An 18,398-nucleotide genomic window follows, 5' to 3' on the forward strand; every position below is an offset into this window, starting at 1 on the left:
ACAGTGAATTATACTATAGACTCTTCTACTCTACTCTAGTTTGGTCTACTTTCCCCTGTACTCTTACGTACTCTATCCTGGTCTCTACTATAAACTGTTCTGATCTACTGTTCCGTGATTTACTCCACTATAGCCTGCACTACTCTATTATAGCCTACTCTACTATAGCCTACTCTACTCCACTAAAGCCTACTCCATTATACTCTACTCTACTAAAGCCTACTCCATTATACTCTACTATGGCCTACTCCATTATACTCTACTCTCTATCCTCCGGCCATGTCCCCTCCTCCCTAAAGCTTGCATCAGTCACCCCCGTACTAAAGAAACCCGGCCTGGATCCTGATTCCCCTAACAACTACCGCCCCATCTCCAATCTACCTTTTCTGTCTAAAATCCTGGAACGTGTTGTTGCCAAACAACTCATCACCTACCTTGACACCAACGACCTCTTTGAACTCTTCCAATCCGGTTTCCGCTCCAAACACAGTACAGAAACTGCCCTCCTCAAAGTGACCAATGACCTTCTGCTATCCTCTGACACTGGCTCCCTCAATATCCTCATCCTCCTTGACCTCAGTGCTGCCTTTGACACGATCAATCACTCCATTCTCCTCTCCCGTCTCCAATCCACCCTTGGCATCACTGGCACCGCCCTCTCCTGGCTTGGATCCTATCTCTCCGACAGACATCAATTCATCGCCATCAACAACTGTTAATCAGCCACTACTCCTCTCATCCACGGTGTCCCCCAGGGTTCTGTGCTTGGTCCACTCCTCGTCATTCTGTACATGCTTCCTCTTGGTCAGATCCTTCGTCACCATGGACTCCGGTTCCATTGTTACGCCGATGACACACAGCTTTACCTCCCCTCCAAAACCATCAGTCCTTCCACCCTCTCAACCCTCTCCAACTGTTTGACTGACATCAAGACCTGGATGCAAAACAGCTTTCTCAAACTCAACTCCAACAAATCCGAAATCCTCATCATTGGTCCTGACACCCTCACTCACAAGAAAGAGAGGTCGGCCGCGAAACACCTGGCGTAGAGACTTGGAGGCAGACGCCAAGAAAATGGGCTACACTTGGGGACAGCTTGAGATGTTGGCCCAGGACCGGGATGCATGGAGAACTCTTGTTTGCGGCCTAAGCCCCAGAAGGGGTAGTAGGCGATGATGATGATGATGATGATGACCCTCACTCACTCCACTCTGAACTTCACCCTTAACATTGACGGCTCCACCATCACCCCCTCCACCAAAATCCGTAACCTTGGAGTTATCCTGGACCCCACTCTCTCCTTCCTCCCCCATGTTAACCATATTACCAAAACTGCCTTTTTCCACCTCCGAAACATCGCCCGCCTCCGCCCCAACCTGTCAACTACCGCTGCTGCGACACTCATCCATGCTTTCATTTCATCCAGGCTAGTCCTCAAAAAACTTCAATATGTCCAGAACTCAGCTGCACGCCTCCTCACTGGTACCCGCTCCAGAGAACACATCACACCTGTCCTCCGTGAACTCCATTGGCTCCAATTAAACACAGAATCAACTACAAAATCTTACTCATCACCTACAAGGCCCTCAACAGCCTAGCCCCCCCCTACCTTGCCGACCTCCTCCATCACCACGCCCCCTCCCGATTCCTCAGGTCCAATTCTGCCAACCTGCTACAAGTTCCACGGACTGAGCGCCGGACTTGGGGTGATCGGGCCTTCTCAGTTGCTGCCCCCACCCTTTGGAATTCACTCCCCTCCCACATCAAAGTCTCTCCAACCCTCTCTTCTTTCAAATCTGCCCTCAAAACATACCTTTTCACACTAGCCTTCCCCACCTAACTCCCACCATATGCTTCAGGTTTAACCTCTGTTTTTCTTTTATTCCTAGTCTGTCTTACATAGTTTTGATAGGGCAATATGTAAAGCGTCTTAGAGTACCATATTAATCGCTATATAAATTTCATTTATTATTATTATTATTACTCTACTGAAGCCTACTCCATTACACTCTACTCCACTAAAGCCTACTCCATTATACTCTACTCTACTAAAGCCTACTCCATTATACTCTACTATGGCCTACTCCATTATACTCTACTCCACTAAAGCCTACTCCATTATACTCTACCATAGCCTACTCCATTATACTCTACTCCACTAAAGCCTACTCCATTATACTCTACCATAGCCTACTCCATTATACTCTACTCTACTATAGCCTACTCCATTATACTCTACTCTACTGAAGCCTACTCCATTATACTCTACTATAGCCTACTCCATTATACTCTACTCTACTAAAGCCTACTCATTATACTCTACTATAGCCTACTCCATTACACTCTACTCCACTAAAGCCTACTCCATTATACTCTACTAAAGCCTACTCCATTATACTCTACTATAGCCTACTCCATTAAACTCTACTCCACTAAAGCCTACTCCATTATACTCTACTCTACTATAGCCTACTCCATTATACTCTACTCTACTATAGCCCACTCCATTATACTCTACTCCACTATAGCCTATACTCTACTCCACTAAAGCCTACTCCATTATACTCTACTCCACTAAAGCCTACTCCATTATACTCTACTCTACTGAAGCCTACTCCATTATACTCTACTATAGCCTACTCCATTACACTCTACTCCACTAAAGCCTACTCCATTATACTCTACTATAGCCTACTCCATTATACTCTACTCTACTAAAGCCTACTCCATTATACTCTACTATAGCCTACTCCATTACACTCTACTCCACTAAAGCCTACCCCATTATACTCTACTCCACTAAAGCCTACTCCATTATACTCTACTATAGCCTACCTCATTATACTCTATTCTACTATAGCCCACTCCATTATACTCTACTCCACTATAGCCTATACTCTACTCCACTGAAGCCTAGTCCATTATACTCTACTCTACTTTAGTCTATTCTATGCTCTATTCAACTCTATATCTGCTCTACTCTGCTCTATTCTACTCTACTTTACTCTGTTATACTCTACTGTACTCTGTTATACTCTACTCTACTGTACTATGTCCCACTCTATATCTGCTATACTCTGCTCTATTCTACTCTACTGTACTCTGTTATACTCTGCCATACTGTACTCTGTTATACTCTGCTCTACTGTACTCTGTTATACTCTACCCTACTGTACTCTGTTATACTCTACTTTACTGTACTCTGTTATACTCTACTCTACTGTACTATGTTATACTCTGCTCTACTGTACTCTGTTATACTCTACCCTACTGTACTCTGTTATACTCTACCCTACTGTACTCTGTTATACTCTGCTGTACTGTACTCTGTTATGCTCTACTGTACTCTGTTATACTCTACTGTACTCTGTTATACTCTACTCTACTGTACTCTGTTATACTCTACCCTACTGTACTCTGTTATACTCTGCTCTACTGTACTCTGTTATACTCTACCCTACTGTACTATGTTATACTCTACCCTACGGTACTATGTTATACTCTACTCTACTGTACTCTGTTATACTCTACCCTACTGTACTCTGTTATACTCTGCTGTACTGTACTCTGTTATACTCTACTGTACTCTGTTCTACTCTACTCTACTGTACTCTGTTATACTCTACTGTACTCTGTTATACTCTACCCTACTGTACTCCACTCCCTTGGTCAGGCCTCTCTGTCGCCCCCCCAGGGACAGAGAGACGAGGACCAGGCACCGGGACAGACCGACGGGGGGGGTGTCCCATCAGAGGACAGCAGGGGGGTCCCATCAGAGGACAGGAGGGGGGTCCCATCAGAGGACAGGAGGGGGTTACTGGTTGCTGCCCACACATCCATAAACAGAATGTTGGCTGTGACCCACCCACAGGGATTGGATGGCATCCAGCAGCCCCCGGTAGCGTCTGAGTCTCTCAGTCTCCACACCGGGAGTGGGCTACAGGCCTTCAGAGCATCCAGAGTCAGAGGAATACTAGAGGAAATCCTGCTGGCTCCTGCCCTCTCATGCTGCCATTGCCAAGATAAACAGAGAAGGCTTAAACCGCCTCCCAGACTATAGACTTCTGCACAACGTGACCCTCCCTATCGTAAGAGATATTATCTACAGCGGGACACACCGACAACTTGTTTGCTGATCAAAGTTATTAATATGGACGTGCAAAAGAACACAGAGAGAGAGCACCTCGATAGTTCTGTCTGAGAGGGAAGTAGCCTATGTCCCACGTGTGAGACCAGCCCTCCCCCTTACAAAAATATAATGGTATCGGCCGGCACGCAGCCAAATGGAATGCCGTTCGTTGACCTGCGGCGGGTATCTCTCACTCGCCGTTTAAACCCCTGTGCGTGTTTGGCCGTGAAGCTACGGTTAACAGTCGCGAATAGGTGGTTCCTATTAAGGTTGGCCTGAATCCGAATTAAAACCACTCACACAACTTGTGACGCGTGTTCCTGAGTCCCCGCGGCACGATGGCCGGGCTGCTCAGACATCTGCGACAGAACATCAGACTTGTGTCCTCTTTTGGAAAGTCTCATACTAAAGGCGCATATTCTCAGAAAAGACATCTCGCCTCTACCACGAAGACCCTTTACGATTGGCGCGCCGCGGATGAGTATGTTGGTAAGATTGTTTTAGTAGCCCTTTTGTTAAAGCCTTATAACGGTTGTTGTGGTAATCATGAGGCGCGTACCGAACGTGCATATCACTGGTTTATGTATGTGTTCTCCTCATCTCCTAGAGATCAGCCATGGAGATGCGGTGATGCGGTTTGACTATGTCTGGCTGCGGGATACATGTCGCTCTGCCGCCTCTTACAACCCCAAGACCAGCCAGAGAATCCTCGACACAGCAAGTATTGATTTGAACATCCGTCCTGCACAAACCAAGGTAACGGACGGGCACCTCTCACTCACATGTAAGTAATGTTGGGAGAGGGAGATGGGCATTAACGACTTTGTTTACCATTTGACTCAAATCATCATATTGTTAAGTGCAGCAATAATACTAGTTTATGTTTGCGTAGTAGACCACAACTTTTACACAAACATTTACGCAAACAACAAACAAACAATAAAAAAATGTTTATTTGCGTAAATGTACGCGTAAAGGTTTGCGTAAAAGTCATGGTTCTCGTGCGCGTGAGCATGGTCTTAACGGCACCTCACCTCCGACGCGTCGCCCCCCCGCAGGGCCAGACGGTCACGTGACCTCCTACAGTCTGAGCTGGTTGGCCGAGCACAGCCACCAGGCCAAAACGCGGACGGTGCTGCAGAACCGCGTGTTGTGGAACCGCGACACCTATGACGCGGCGCAGGTGCCGTCCGCGCGCTGGGAAGAGTTCATGAGCAGCGAGGCGGAACTCAGGAGCTTCGTGCAGAACTTTCTCCTCTACGGGATCGCCTTCGTGGACGGCGTGCCGGCCAGCGTGGAGGCCACGGAGGCGGTGTCTGAGAGAGTCAGCATCATCAGGTAAACCCTGCGCCCGGTGGCGGGGTCTGCGGCGGTGGGAACGCAGAAGGGCCGACATGCGCCAGCTGCGTGTGGGGGTTTGAACACTGCTCGCTGAAACCATAAACACTCTTACCGAGCTCACGTTGCACCTGGGGCTCCGGTTGTAGGAAAGAAGTCATAAAGAATGCATTTATTGTTTTATTTATCCATAAATTGAGTCTCCCTTACAGACCACGGATAAAGTTTGGACTTAGCACTCAGAACTCTGTCAATTGTTGAACGCTGAAATCATTGAACCAACATCTCCTGCGTAACAACCACCTAATAACCACTGGTGTGTGTGTGTGTGTGTGTGTGTGTGTGTGTGTGTGTGTGTGTGTGTGTGTGTGTGTGTGTGTGTGTGTGTGTGTGTGTGTGTGTGTGTGTGTGTGTGTGTGTGTGTGTGTGTGTGTGTGTGTGTGTGTGTCCTGTGCACCAGGGAGACCCTGTACGGGAGGATGTGGAGCTTCACCTCTGACCTGTCCCGGGGAGACACCGCCTACACCACCCAGGCGCTGGACAGACACACGGACACCACCTACCTCCACGAGCCCTGTGGGTGGGTGCCCCCCCTCCACACCCTGGCCTCCATGTTGACGTTCACCTGCGTCTCGTTGCACCATTTAACCGACGTTACCCTGGAGTCTCTATGACGACCAACCAGTCTGAACAGGAAGGGAGGGCGGGGTGGACAGTGATAGACTGGGTTACCGCGGCGATGTGAACGCCGCCTCATTAACCGTTGCTGTGAGCCGTGGCGCGGTCAGTGTTTCACCGTGTGATGCCGGGGGGACGGTTGACAGGGTGCAGGTGTTCCACTGCCTGCAGCATGACGGGGCGGGGGGCCGCACGCTGCTGGTGGACGGGTTCCACGCGGCCCACAAGGTTCTGGAGGAGTCCCCGGAGAGCTTCCAGGTGCTCTGCCGCGTGCCCATCAGGCACGAGAACATCGAGGCCGAGGGGGGCCACCGGAACCACCTGGTGGGCACGGGGCCGGTGCTCAGCGCGCACCCCTGGAACCGGGAGCTCTACATGATCAGGTACCCCCCCCTCGGTTGGAGAGCACCACTGCAGCTGGGCCGTACAACAGGATGGTTATCAGACTCAGGCTTCAAGCAGTACAGACAGGACTTAGCATGGTGGAGCATCCTATCCTAGCTGTCTTTGTTACATACCGGGAACGGGTTAACCTAGTGATGGTCAGTGCTTGGAACTTGGTTCTATGAACATCCTTACTGTACCAACAACGATATATTGTTGTTTCTCCTGCTTCTGACAAATGTACTTAGTGTAAGTCGCTTTGGATAAAACGGCTTACATTGATCTGCTACACGCCCTCAATGTAAATGTAACATACTGTCGAAATTTGAATAGTTAAAAAATGTTGTATTGACGTACTATTGTCATTGGCTGTCATTCTCTTGGTAATATAATAATGTTAAGCCACCCTGGAGACTCTGAAGAACACAAAACCACCAAGATGACGAGCCTAATTCGCCCAGAGCCTGCGGGCTGTGACCTCGGTCCCCCCAGAACAGCGTGAAGCGTGTCGCTGAAGCCTTCCTCTCTCTCTTCCCTCCCAGGTACAACAACTACGACCGCGCCCCGATCGACACGGCGCCCCCGGAGGCGGTCCGGCGCTGGTACGCGGCGCACCGCCTGCTGACCGCCCGGCTGCGGGACCCCGGGAACGAGCTCTGGGTCAAGCTGACGCCCGGGAGGGTGAGGGTTCACATCCCTTCAGCTCACATCACAGCTGCCTGTCACCTCTACATTGAGCGCATGCAGCGGATGCTACGAGTCCATTTGTCAGAAGAAAGAAACAACAATATATATCTGTCTGTACAGGAAGGAGGTTCATAGAACCAAGTGCCAAGCACTAACAATCGCTAGTACGCCAGCACGTACAACATACAGTAATGTGCACATTAAGGGCCAGGACGTACAACGTACAGTAATGTGCACATTAAGGGCCAGGACGTACAACATAATCTACCGCATGAGACATCCCAAGTGGGAGTGTCCATCCAGATTCATTTCCCCGTGATAAGAACAACGCAAATAACATAATCATTAATTAATTACTATTGTATCAAGCAGTACCAAGATGCTGGATTGGGATGTGTTTTTTTGGAGCGTCAGATGACATGATGAACCCTCTTACAAACCCCCACTATCACACATCTGGGTGGACTCTCCCACTTGATGTGGGAGAGTGATGTCACCATTGGAAAGGTTTGATTAGCATCCAGCTGCAGCCCCGGAGCCTGTGGTGGAGGGGCCTGTGGCGGAGGGGCCTGTGGTGGAGGGGCCTGTGGTGGAGGGGCCTGTGGTGGAGGGGCCTGTGGCGGAGGGGCCTGTGGCGGAGGGGCCTGTGGTGGAGGGGCCTGTGGTGGAGGGGCCTGTGGCGGAGGGGCCTGTGGCGGAGGGGCCTGTGGCGGAGGGGCCTGTAGTGTGGCGGAGGGGCCTGTAGTGTGGCGGAGGGGCCTGTAGTGTGGCGGAGGGGCCTGTGGCGGAGGGGCCTGTGGCGGAGGGGCCTGTGGTGGAGGGGCCTGTGGTGGAGGGGCCTGTAGTGTGGCGGAGGGGCCTGTGGCGGAGGGGCCTGTGGCGGAGGGGCCTGTGGCGGAGGGGCCTGTGGTGGAGGGGCCTGTAGTGTGGCGGAGGGGCCTGTGGCGGAGGGGCCTGTGGCGGAGGGGCCTGTAGTGTGGCAGAGGGGCCTGTGGCGGAGGGGCCTGTGGCGGAGGGGCCTGTGGCGGAGGGGCCTGTAGTGTGGCGGAGGGGCCTGTGGCGGAGGGGCCTGTGGCGGAGGGGCCTGTGGCGGAGGGGCCTGTGGCGGAGGGGCCTGTGGCGGAGGGGCCTGTGGCGGAGGGGCCTGTGGTGGAGGGGCCTGTAGTGTGGCGGAGGGGCCTGTGGCGGAGGGGCCTGTGGCGGAGGGGCCTGTGGCGGAGGGGCTGCAGCTGGATGCTATTGAAGCGGTTTGACGCTGCTTGTAATGATACCAACCCCACACCTGCTGGTCCAATGGAGCCATTTAAACATGAATGGATGAATGGCTGACAGGGTGCAGGTTTCCGCTGGCTGGAGCCAGTTTAAACCGGTACAGAGCACAGCCTATAGAGATGTGTGCTCCGGTCTAAACAGCCTCATGGTGGTTGAGCTCTGTTGTTGACAGGCTGTTTACTGATGTTTGTTGGTTCCTCAGGTGGTGTTCATTGATTACTGGTGTTTGTTGGTTCCTCAGGTGGTGTTCATTGATAACTGATGTTTGTTGGTTCCTCAGGTGGTGTTCATTGATAACTGATGTTTGTTGGTTCCTCAGGTGGTGTTCATTGATAACTGATGTTTGTTGGTTCCTCAGGTGGTGTTCATTGATTACTGATGTTTGTTGGTTCCTCAGGTGGTGTTCATTGATAACTGGCGCGTTCTGCACGGTAGGGATTCCTTCACGGGCCTCCGGCGGGTGTGCGGCTGCTACCTGCCCCGCGACGACCTGCTCAGCACGGCCCGCGCCCTGGGCCTGCTCGCCTGACTGGGGGCCTCGCCTGCACCCCCCGCTGCACCCACAACCAGACTGTAGTCCCCACCACACACCACACCCACACCACACCGTACTCACACTGCACCCTACATCACACCTACACCACCTACACCACCTACACCACCCACAACACCCCAAACTAGAGCCCACACGGTTGCCTGGTCTGGGGTCTGTGATAGAACTGCTGACCCCAAAGCCCCCTACTCAGTGACCTCTGGTGATTACAACATGAGGCTATGATAGATATAGATTATAGATATAGAGGATATAGAAGGAAGGCCATCCTCCTCGTCACCAATGGACTGACAGTAAAGGAGAAAAGACTTGTTTCTAAGAGGTGCTCCAAAAAAAGATTTTTTTATCTAAGAAGGATTTAGGACGGTATAAGCATTGGATTTTGTAATTTTTCTACCAAAGAAGTGTTTTATGAGTTGTTTAAGCTTTGATGAACTCCTCAGATAACATGCATTGCACTCTGCCTTTTGCACAATGAAGATTTAAAAAATAATAAACTTTACCCTGTTTGGCGAATTCTCTCGATCTTTGCTACAAAGGCCACGTCCACCTGTAGATGTTTGGGCTAACCTTTACCTGAACTATTTAAGTTCAGTTCTCGGTCTGGATGGTGGGTGTGTTGATGTTTGCGTTATTACAAAGCTGCAGGCGACGTAAATCTGCAACGATCATCGATTTTGTGTTAGAGTGAAAAGTACAATAAAAAATAAAAACGGTGAGCATGAGGAATTTTATTATTATCAAAAAAAATAATCCAAAATAAGCAATACGTTTACAACGGGTATTTAAAAGCGTCAGGACGCCGCTTGAAGAAAGAAAAGATTAACCGCACAGAGAGCCGTTCTTCAGATGATCCCTCAACAGCTTCTGGAACTAAAGATTTCAACCCACGCGTCAGGTGATCGGCGGCGTCCCGTGACGGATGACCTGTTGGACCGTTCTCCAAGGGGTCCTACGGGAGTCGTCAGCGCGCGGTGATGCAACAAGAGTAGAGACGCACCTTTGCTCAGAATGCACTCCGTTGCTACAGCAACTAAAGACCTTAAGAACCATTCCGACTCGGACTGGTTGGCTTAAAGATTAACGTTAAAAGCGTTAACATGGGCCTGACTGCAGTTTGTTTGCGTTCGCTGTTCACTTTCATCTTACTAAACATGTGAAACAGATGTTTAGTAAGATGAAACAGAAACAGTTGTGTCGCTGAAGCTGCCGTGCAGGGACCTTAACGTTCTTATCATCTTATCATGGGACCTTAACGTTCATCATCTTATCTCATTCTGCGGTTATCGGTTGTAAAAGCAGCCCACGTGGTCGTCCGACGCGCTGTCATAAGTTCAAAGCTGACTGCGAGGTTATGTCACGTGGACACTAAGTGGAGGAATGTTGATTCATATTCTCATTTAGGCCTCATCCGTCGAACTAACATTTACTATGCACATGCAAATAGGACAACATTTATAAATGTAAATGAAGGCCAAATTTTGGACACGGAATAGAAAATAATTGTAGGCCTAAATCATTTTACATGGAAGTAAATGCAAAATAAATGTTAAGACACCGACAATGGCTTCTCTTCAAATATTGTCGAATCACAGGAAAAACTCATTACTGTTAAACTAAAAACACGTACAAAAAAACAGAAACAATAACCCCGATGCATCAGTGCCTGTAGAAACAACCACGGTGTTGCACGTCCCCGCGAGGTTTGGTACGGGGGGCTTCAAGCGCGCGCCTCGTCATCATCACCATGGGTACTGTCGTGGCTGGGAGACGACATTTCCATAGAAACGGCTGACGTCGCAGGAGGCGGACGACTACTCCCCCTAGCGGACACATACAGAACGGAGCCGTGTGTCATTGATCTGAGTGCGTTTCATTATTAAACGTTCTTAATTAGAAGTTAAGACATCGTTGTTGTTTTTTTCAAGACAAGTGTCTTAGAGTACCATATTAAGCGCTGTATAAATTTCATTTATTATTATTATTATTATTATTATTATTATTATTATTATCGTTGGGTGCTCTCACTTCATCTCGGCGGCCGGGGTCTTGACGGCAGCGTAGTGGTGCTTCTTGACCTGGTGGGCGATGAACCAGACCACCAGGACGATCAGCAGGCAGCCCAACAGAGCGCCGATCACCGCGCCCGCGATCACCCCGTCCTCCGCCTCTGTGGAAGAACCACAGTCAGCAGGGGTACCGACGGGAGAACCGACAGGAGAACCGACAGGCGAACGACAGGAGAACCGACAGGAGAACCAACATAGGAAAACCAACAGAGGAGAACCGACAGGAGAACAGACAGGAGAACCGACAGGAGAACCAACAGAGGAGAACCGACAGAGGAGAACCGACAGGAGAACAGACAGGAGAACCAACATAGGAGAACCGACAGAGGAGAACCGACAGGAGAACAGACAGGAGAACCGACAGAGGAGAACCGACAGAGGAGAACCAACAGGAGAACAGACAGGAGAACCAACAGAGGAGAACCGACAGGAGAACCAACAGAGGAGAACCAACAGAGGAGAACCGACAGGAGAACGACAGGAGAACAGACAGGAGAACCGACAGGCGAACCGACAGGAGAACAGACAGGAGAACAGACAGGAGAACCGACAGGAGAACCGACAGGCGAACCGACAGGAGAACCGACAGGAGAACAGACGGGAGAACCGACAGGAGAACCAACAGGAGAACAGACAGGAGAACAGACGGGAGAACCGACAGGAGAACCGACAGGAGAACCAACAGAGGAGAACCGACAGGAGAACCGACAGGAGAACAGACAGGAGAACCGACAGGAGAACCAACAGAGGAGAACCGACAGAGGAGAACCGACAGGAGAACAGACAGGAGAACCGACAGGAGAACCAACAGAGGAGAACCGACAGGAGAACAGACAGGAGAACCGACAGGAGAACCAACAGAGGAGAACCGACAGGAGAACCAACAGAGGAGAACCAACAGAGGAGAACCAACAGAGGAGAACCCACAGGAGAACGACAGGAGAACAGACAGGAGAACCGACAGAAGAACCGACAGGAGAACAGACAGGAGAACAGACAGGAGAACCGACAGAAGAACCGACAGGAGAACAGACGGGAGAACCGACAGGAGAACAGACAGGAGAACAGACAGGAGAACCGACAGGAGAACAGACAGGAGAACCGACAGAAGAACCGACAGGAGAACAGACAGGAGAACCGACAGGAGAACCGACAGGAGAACCGACAGGAGAACAGACAGGAGAACCAACAGAGGAGAACCGACAGGAGAACCAACAGAGGAGAACCAACAGAGGAGAACCCAAAGGAGAACCGAGAGGAGAACAGAGGAGCCTGCTCACTCGGCATGCAGACAATCATGCCTGCATGCTGGCAGACAGACATCTATCTATATGTGTGATATATATGCATGCATGTATACACATACATTAAACAGACACACACACACACGCGCGTAGTCCCAGCAGTAGCACCCACCCTGGCTGAGCTCCACCTTGCAGGTGGAGGTGCCCACGGCGTTGGTGGAGGTACACTGGTACTCCCCGAACTTGAACTCAGAGATGTTCCGGATCTCCAGGATTCCAGTCGGAGTCACTGGGGAAAAGACAAGATGAACACAGAGGGTGACAGGGGGGGAGGGGGAGGGGGAGGGAGGAGGGAGGGAGGAGGGAGGAGGGGGAGGGAGGGAGAGGCTGACAGGGGGGGGGGGGGGGAGGGAGGAGGGGGAGGGAGAGGGAGGGGATATGGGAGTGGAGGAGAGGGGAGGGAGAGGGAGGAGGGGGAGGGAGAGGCTGTGGGAGTGGAGGAGGGGGGAGGGAGGAGGGAGAGGGAGGGGCTGTGGGGGTGGGGGAGGGGGGAGGGAGAGGGGGGAGGGAGGGGCTGTGGGGGTAGGGGGCGCCTCCGCCTGGTGGAGGGAGGGGGCGCCTCCGCCTGGTGGAGGGAGGGGGCGCCTCCGCCTGGTGGAGGGAGGGGGCGCTGCAGCCAGGTGGAGGGAGGGGGCGCTGCAGCCTGGTGGAGGGAGGGGGCGCTGCAGCCAGGTGGAGGGAGGGGGCACTACCACCTGGTGGAGGGAGGGGGCACTACCACCTGGTGGAGGGAGGGGGCACTACCACCTGGTGGAGGGAGGGGGCGCTGCAGCCTGGTGGAGGTAGGGGACACTACCACCTGGTGGAGGGAGGGGGCGCTGCAGCCAGGTGGAGGGAGGGGACACTACCACCTGGTGGAGGGAGGGGACACTACCACCTGGTGGAGGGAGGGGGCGCTACCACCTGGTGGAGGGAGGGGACACTACCACCTGGTGGAGGGAGGGGGCGCTGCAGCCTGGCAGCGTTCTGGTGTTTATCTCCTCACCTCGGGCCATGATGGGCTGCCGGGCCCGGGCCTGGTCCAGCCTGACCCAGGTGTAGGTGGGGGGGGGGCTGCCCTTCTCGCTGTGGCAGGTGAGGGTCACCAGGTGGCCCACGGCCACGTCTCCGTGCACGGCGCAGAACGGGGCCGACGGGGGCTCTGGGGGACAGAGGAGGAGGCAGAACCAGAACCATCACGGGGGGGTGGAGTCAGGGCTGGAGCCAGAGGGCCATGGGGTCATGGACAGGGGTCATGGAGGTTGGACCTGTTCTCTTGGGGTTAGGGTTAGGGTCCATGGGTCATGATAGGGGTCATGGAGGTTGATAAAGTACCTGTTCTCTAAGGGTTAGGGTGGAGGTTAGGGTAGTATACAACCTATTCCATTCATGCCATGTGCTCGTCCAAAGCTGTTTTCTCACCCTTGCACACTCTTGTATTCCATATATTCAGTTAAGACACAGTCAGCATGTCTGCTCCACGCTTTATCCCGTGAAGCCCAGACTGTTGTAACAGCGCTGGGTGAGCATCATGTAACATCGGCTCTAGGTCAGGGCTCAATCCCATCCTAACTTCAGACACTGACAATGACGAGACTGCTGCAGTTACCATGGAAACTACCGTGTGGATGCTGAGGCCTGCACGTTGTCGTGGAAACACTGAATGAGTTTATTCAGACAAAATGTAATTCTCTCATCTAAGAATTCTTGGTCATTATTTCAATGTTTATGTTTCCACCGTCTGATATGATAATATCATCTTCTGGAAGCTGGCTCACACTAAAAGCAGATCACATTGTATTGTATGCAAGACAAGTGATCAACTGATTTTCCAAAGTAGCTATTAATGAATTACTTCTAATATTCACCGTTCCCAGTATAGAATACAGCATTGACAAATCGCCTGTGTATGTCCTTTTATCCTTCAATAACAGTAATATACAGAACTACAATGTATTCTAATTCAATCATATCTGTTAACTACTTTACATTTTTCAAGCAATTGTTTTAACTTGCTTTTGTTCAAACCCCCAATTAACCCAGAGACCAAAACCAGCTGTGCTGTGTGACAGACGGTGACCCGTCGGTCACACATCGCTCTGACTAAACCAAATGAACCCATCGGAGGCTGAGGACGAACTCACCGAGCACCTGAACGATGATGCTGGCCTCCGTTCTGCCGCCGATGTCGGGGGAGTTGCGGACCTCGCAGGTGTAGAGTCCGGAGTCGACCGTCTGCATGTTGCTGATGCCGATGGAGACGTTTCCGCCGGTGCCGTGGGAGGGGGGCAGGGAGAGGCGGCCCTTGTACTCCGGGGGGACCACGTCCTGATCCGCCTGGGAGTAGTAGATCTGGAGGGGGCCCCAGCGGCACGTCATATACACACCGTCCTCTGGATGTTACCCGTATGTCTTGTTGTTGTCCTGTTGTTTTATTCAACTCGGTTCTATTCTACTTTTGTCCTGGCGATAGAATCCGGTATTATCTGACATTTCCTTCATTTTAAACATGCTTGGTTCAGAGGTTGAAGTTCAAAGGTCGGTCAGGGTCAGACGATCTCTGAGCAGCATTCCAGACCTCTCACACACCTGCACTGCATCAAGCCTTAACGAACCGGAGGTTTAATTAAAGCCAGACTCACTACAGGTGTGTGTGTGTGGGATGTTGGAGATCCCTCGACCGGCTGGTCTCTTCTTCAGAGGGAAGAGTTCAGACAGTATGCATGTCTCTCCTTATCTCTACGTACATCTCTACACACAACTACAACATGCATGTTGTAGTTATCATGCTTTGCTATACAGTCTTTAGATTTGTACTTTTCTGCTGTGCTAATAAAACCCTGATCGCTAAATCCTTCTCTGAACGATCATGTGAAGAGACGTCCTAACACATTGAGGTACTCCAGGAAGTCTCCCAGCGCATGGCGTATGAGCAGAGTTCCACGTTTGACCTCTCCACCAACACACCGCTCCACATGTAGACCTCTTCCTCACGCTAGCAGCGCTATCGCAGCGGTTCTGTTATCGTGTTTGTCCAGCCCTGACTCACTGTTTCGCTGACTGAAAGGCAGCCTTTGTCTGGTGACTAGGGTGTGTCACCAAGTCCCACTCAGCTACCCTGATTTCCTCTCCCCAACACCAGCCAGTACAATGCTATTTGATTATATATTCATATATTCACGTACGCCTCCTATTCTCAGATGGTGCCAGTAAGAATCTATTTTAGAATCTATTTGATCAAAATATAATACTGCTATGAATATAATTAGCCGATGCCTGCTTTGGCCCTGACCTGTACTTTCGTACCGGAGCGAGGACCAAGCATTGGGCCACAGATTACAACCTCCGTTCACATTGCTTTCATTTTGTATTTATTATATGAATGTATTATTTTTCACCTGCGTGGTAAACCACGAGCCATTGTCTTGTTATGCCTCGATCTATAAAACTGAAGTGAACACTGGTAACCAGGGGAGGGGGCCGAAGTAGGATGCACAGATGTGGAGGGGATCGGCCCCTGGTGAGACCCCCGGCCCCCCCTCTAAACTGCCCCAGTGCTGCTATGCTTCACCCACACATCTCCCTTTTGGAAGAATCTGACTCAATCTCCAAACCTCATCCAAGCCTTAACTCTGGAAAGAACAGTCTCCAAAATGGCGCCCGCAGTCACACACAGCGTTTACGTTGTCCTGTGTGGAGCGTGACCATGAAGCGATCAAGCCAGCCGAAGACAATCTCAATCTCTGCATCGCCGTGTTTTAGGCATCGATTTTCAAAAATGGTTAAAAAAAGTAAGGTGTAAGAAACGGTAGAAATGAAAGAGTCCTTGGACTCCATATGGCTGTGAGTGCTGTCAGCTGCGAGTGGAAGACCCCGCCCCTATCCTCATCATTATCTCTAGTAGAATCCATTATTGTATCATCTGCATGAAATAGCATTACATCTAGAGATGGGGTCTACGCCATCCATAGTATTGATATTATTATATCATGGCATTATTGTATCGTCTGCATACAGCAGTGCTGGTCTATTCTAGGTGGAGTCGTGGTTAGCGAACGCTGGTCTACCTGCTTGAGGCTGCTGGAGGATTTCTCCACGAAGTTCCACATGACGACGAGATTGGTGGTCTCCTTGGTGGTGCTGATGAAGGAGCACTGGAGAAGGAGCGACCCTCCCACCGTCACGTTCACATACCTCTGGGGCGAGGTGACGGTGATCAGCTCCGCACAGCCTAGACGGAGACACAGGGGTCAGTCCTGAGCTTCAGGCTCACAGCGCTTCCTGTTCTTCTCTCACTGGACTGTAGCAATATGTTGATTTCTGATTGACTGTTTTGTTGGTTACCCGTAATAATATAATGTTAGGAATAATCATTAGAAAACGAGAGGTACCTGTAACACTGAGCAGCACCGCTAAGGTTAGGATGAAGGCCATGTTTCAGGGTGAGGATCAGACGGTAGGAGCTGTCCTGGATGTTGTGTTCGCCGTCACGTCGAGAGGCACTGGAGCGTGTGAGCCTGGGGAGGGAATGGAGAACTAATGGACTGTATGGATGTACTGAGCATTTTGATAACGCACTGTTTGCATATCTGTGTTTGTCAGACTGGGCGTGTGCACGCTTGGTGGCTAAGCTTTGAATTGGACAATTCAAATAGAAATTGGCGGGAGAGAAATTGAATTTGAAAGAAAACAAAAACAAAAATGATTTCATTAAAATGCTTGCAAGAAAATATCACCTAGGACACAGACAGTACACCCCCTGTTCGCCTCGCATGAGAAGATGTTGAAAATGAATGATGATCCATCGCTCTATTGTTAGGGCATATTGAAGAAACGGTAGATCAGGGTTTGATCCGAGCGTGACGGTTGGGTTGGAGGGAGAGTGGGGTGTGTGAGGAAGAGGGCTTTCACTCTGGATGCCCTCCTGACCTGGTTCTGGGTCAGGCGCCGGGCTAAAGGAATGAGTGTCATTTAATCCGCAGCACCTGGTCTTTATCACCGCACTCCAGCCATGAGCCAGAATACACTCACACGGCTTATCTGGAGACGGCCCCTCCCTGGTACCGCCGCCCCCCTCCTCACCCCCCCCCCCTCCCCTGTGTCGCTCGCACAATGGCGGCCATCAGTGGAACTCGCATGATTAATCATCCGTAATTACAGAAAGATGACATGTGTAATTAACAGGGTGGTAATTTGTGATCAACGATGCCCCTGAGAGAGGCCTAACGGAGGCCTAACGGGGCCCTGAGGGAGGCCTAACGGAGGCCTAACGGGGCCCTGAGAGAGGCCTAACGGGGCCCTGAGAGAGGCCTAACGGAGGCCTAACGGGGCCCTGAGAGAGGCCTAACGGAGGCCTAACGGGGCCCTGAGAGAGGCCTAACGGAGGCCTAACGGGGCCCTGAGAGAGGTCTAACGGAGGCCTAACGGGGCCCTGAGGGAGGCCTAACGGGGCCCTGAGAGAGGCCTAACGGAGGCCTAACGGGGCCCTGAGGGAGGCCTAACGGAGGCCTAACGGGGCCCTGAGAGAGGCCTAACGGGGCCCTGAGAGAGGCCTAACGGAGGCCTAACGGGGCCCTGAGAGAGGCCTAACGGAGGCCTAACGGGGCCCTGAGAGAGGCCTAACGGAGGCCTAACGGGGCCCTGAGAGAGGCCTAACGGAGGCCTAACGGGGCCCTGAGGGAGGTCTAACGGAGGCCTAACGGGGCCCTGAGGGAGGCCTCTCTCAGGGCCCCGTTAGGCCTAACCGGGCCCCCGCTGAGCGGAGCGCGGGGACACGCCCACTGCTGTCCACCGATAGGTCCCGTTAACAAAACGTTATCAAGGGTTTAAAGGTCGACTGAGGCTGTATCGAGGTTAACGTGGGTCGATTCCACTCGTCTGCCGGATGGATGCAGGCGGCAGCAGGAGGTCCGTCAGGCCGTGGTGACTCTCTCAGAGTAGAACACCAAACAGTAAAGGCTGTATCAGCGATGTTGGGTGACGTCACTCGATGTTGGGTGACGTCA

General features: G+C 51.6%; 2 protein-coding genes across 3 annotated transcripts; one reads left to right on the forward strand and one right to left on the reverse strand.

Moving 5' to 3' along the window:
- Positions 1-4,129: 4,129 nt before the first annotated feature.
- Positions 4,130-9,557, forward strand: tmlhe (trimethyllysine hydroxylase, epsilon). 2 transcript variants are annotated; one of them, XM_060057743.1, is made up of 7 exons: positions 4,130-4,618; positions 4,737-4,913; positions 5,188-5,467; positions 5,928-6,047; positions 6,292-6,528; positions 7,072-7,210; positions 8,886-9,557. In XM_060057743.1, exons 1-7 carry the CDS (start codon positions 4,468-4,470, stop codon positions 9,015-9,017), a joined length of 1,236 nt encoding a protein of 411 aa, XP_059913726.1. In that variant the 5' UTR covers positions 4,130-4,467; the 3' UTR covers positions 9,018-9,557. The 2 variants fall into 2 exon arrangements, with proteins under 2 accessions (XP_059913726.1, XP_059913727.1); XM_060057744.1 differs by lacking the exon at positions 4,130-4,618 and having other exon boundaries at positions 4,746-4,885.
- Positions 9,558-10,237: 680 nt separating this feature from the next.
- On the reverse strand, positions 10,238-17,083 carry LOC132462135 (V-set and immunoglobulin domain-containing protein 1-like). The gene is made up of 7 exons (XM_060057745.1): positions 16,785-17,083; positions 16,461-16,624; positions 14,538-14,745; positions 13,400-13,555; positions 12,527-12,643; positions 11,070-11,211; positions 10,238-10,864 (listed from the first exon to the last, which is right to left on the reverse strand). The coding sequence occupies exons 1-7, from the start codon at positions 16,825-16,827 to the stop codon at positions 10,762-10,764; spliced, it is 933 nt and encodes a 310-aa protein (XP_059913728.1). The 5' UTR covers positions 16,828-17,083; the 3' UTR covers positions 10,238-10,761.
- Between the last annotated feature and the right edge of the window lie 1,315 nt (positions 17,084-18,398).

The sequence above is a fragment of the Gadus macrocephalus genome, chromosome 7, assembly GCF_031168955.1.
Source record: "Gadus macrocephalus chromosome 7, ASM3116895v1".
Lineage (NCBI taxonomy): Eukaryota > Metazoa > Chordata > Actinopteri > Gadiformes > Gadidae > Gadus > Gadus macrocephalus.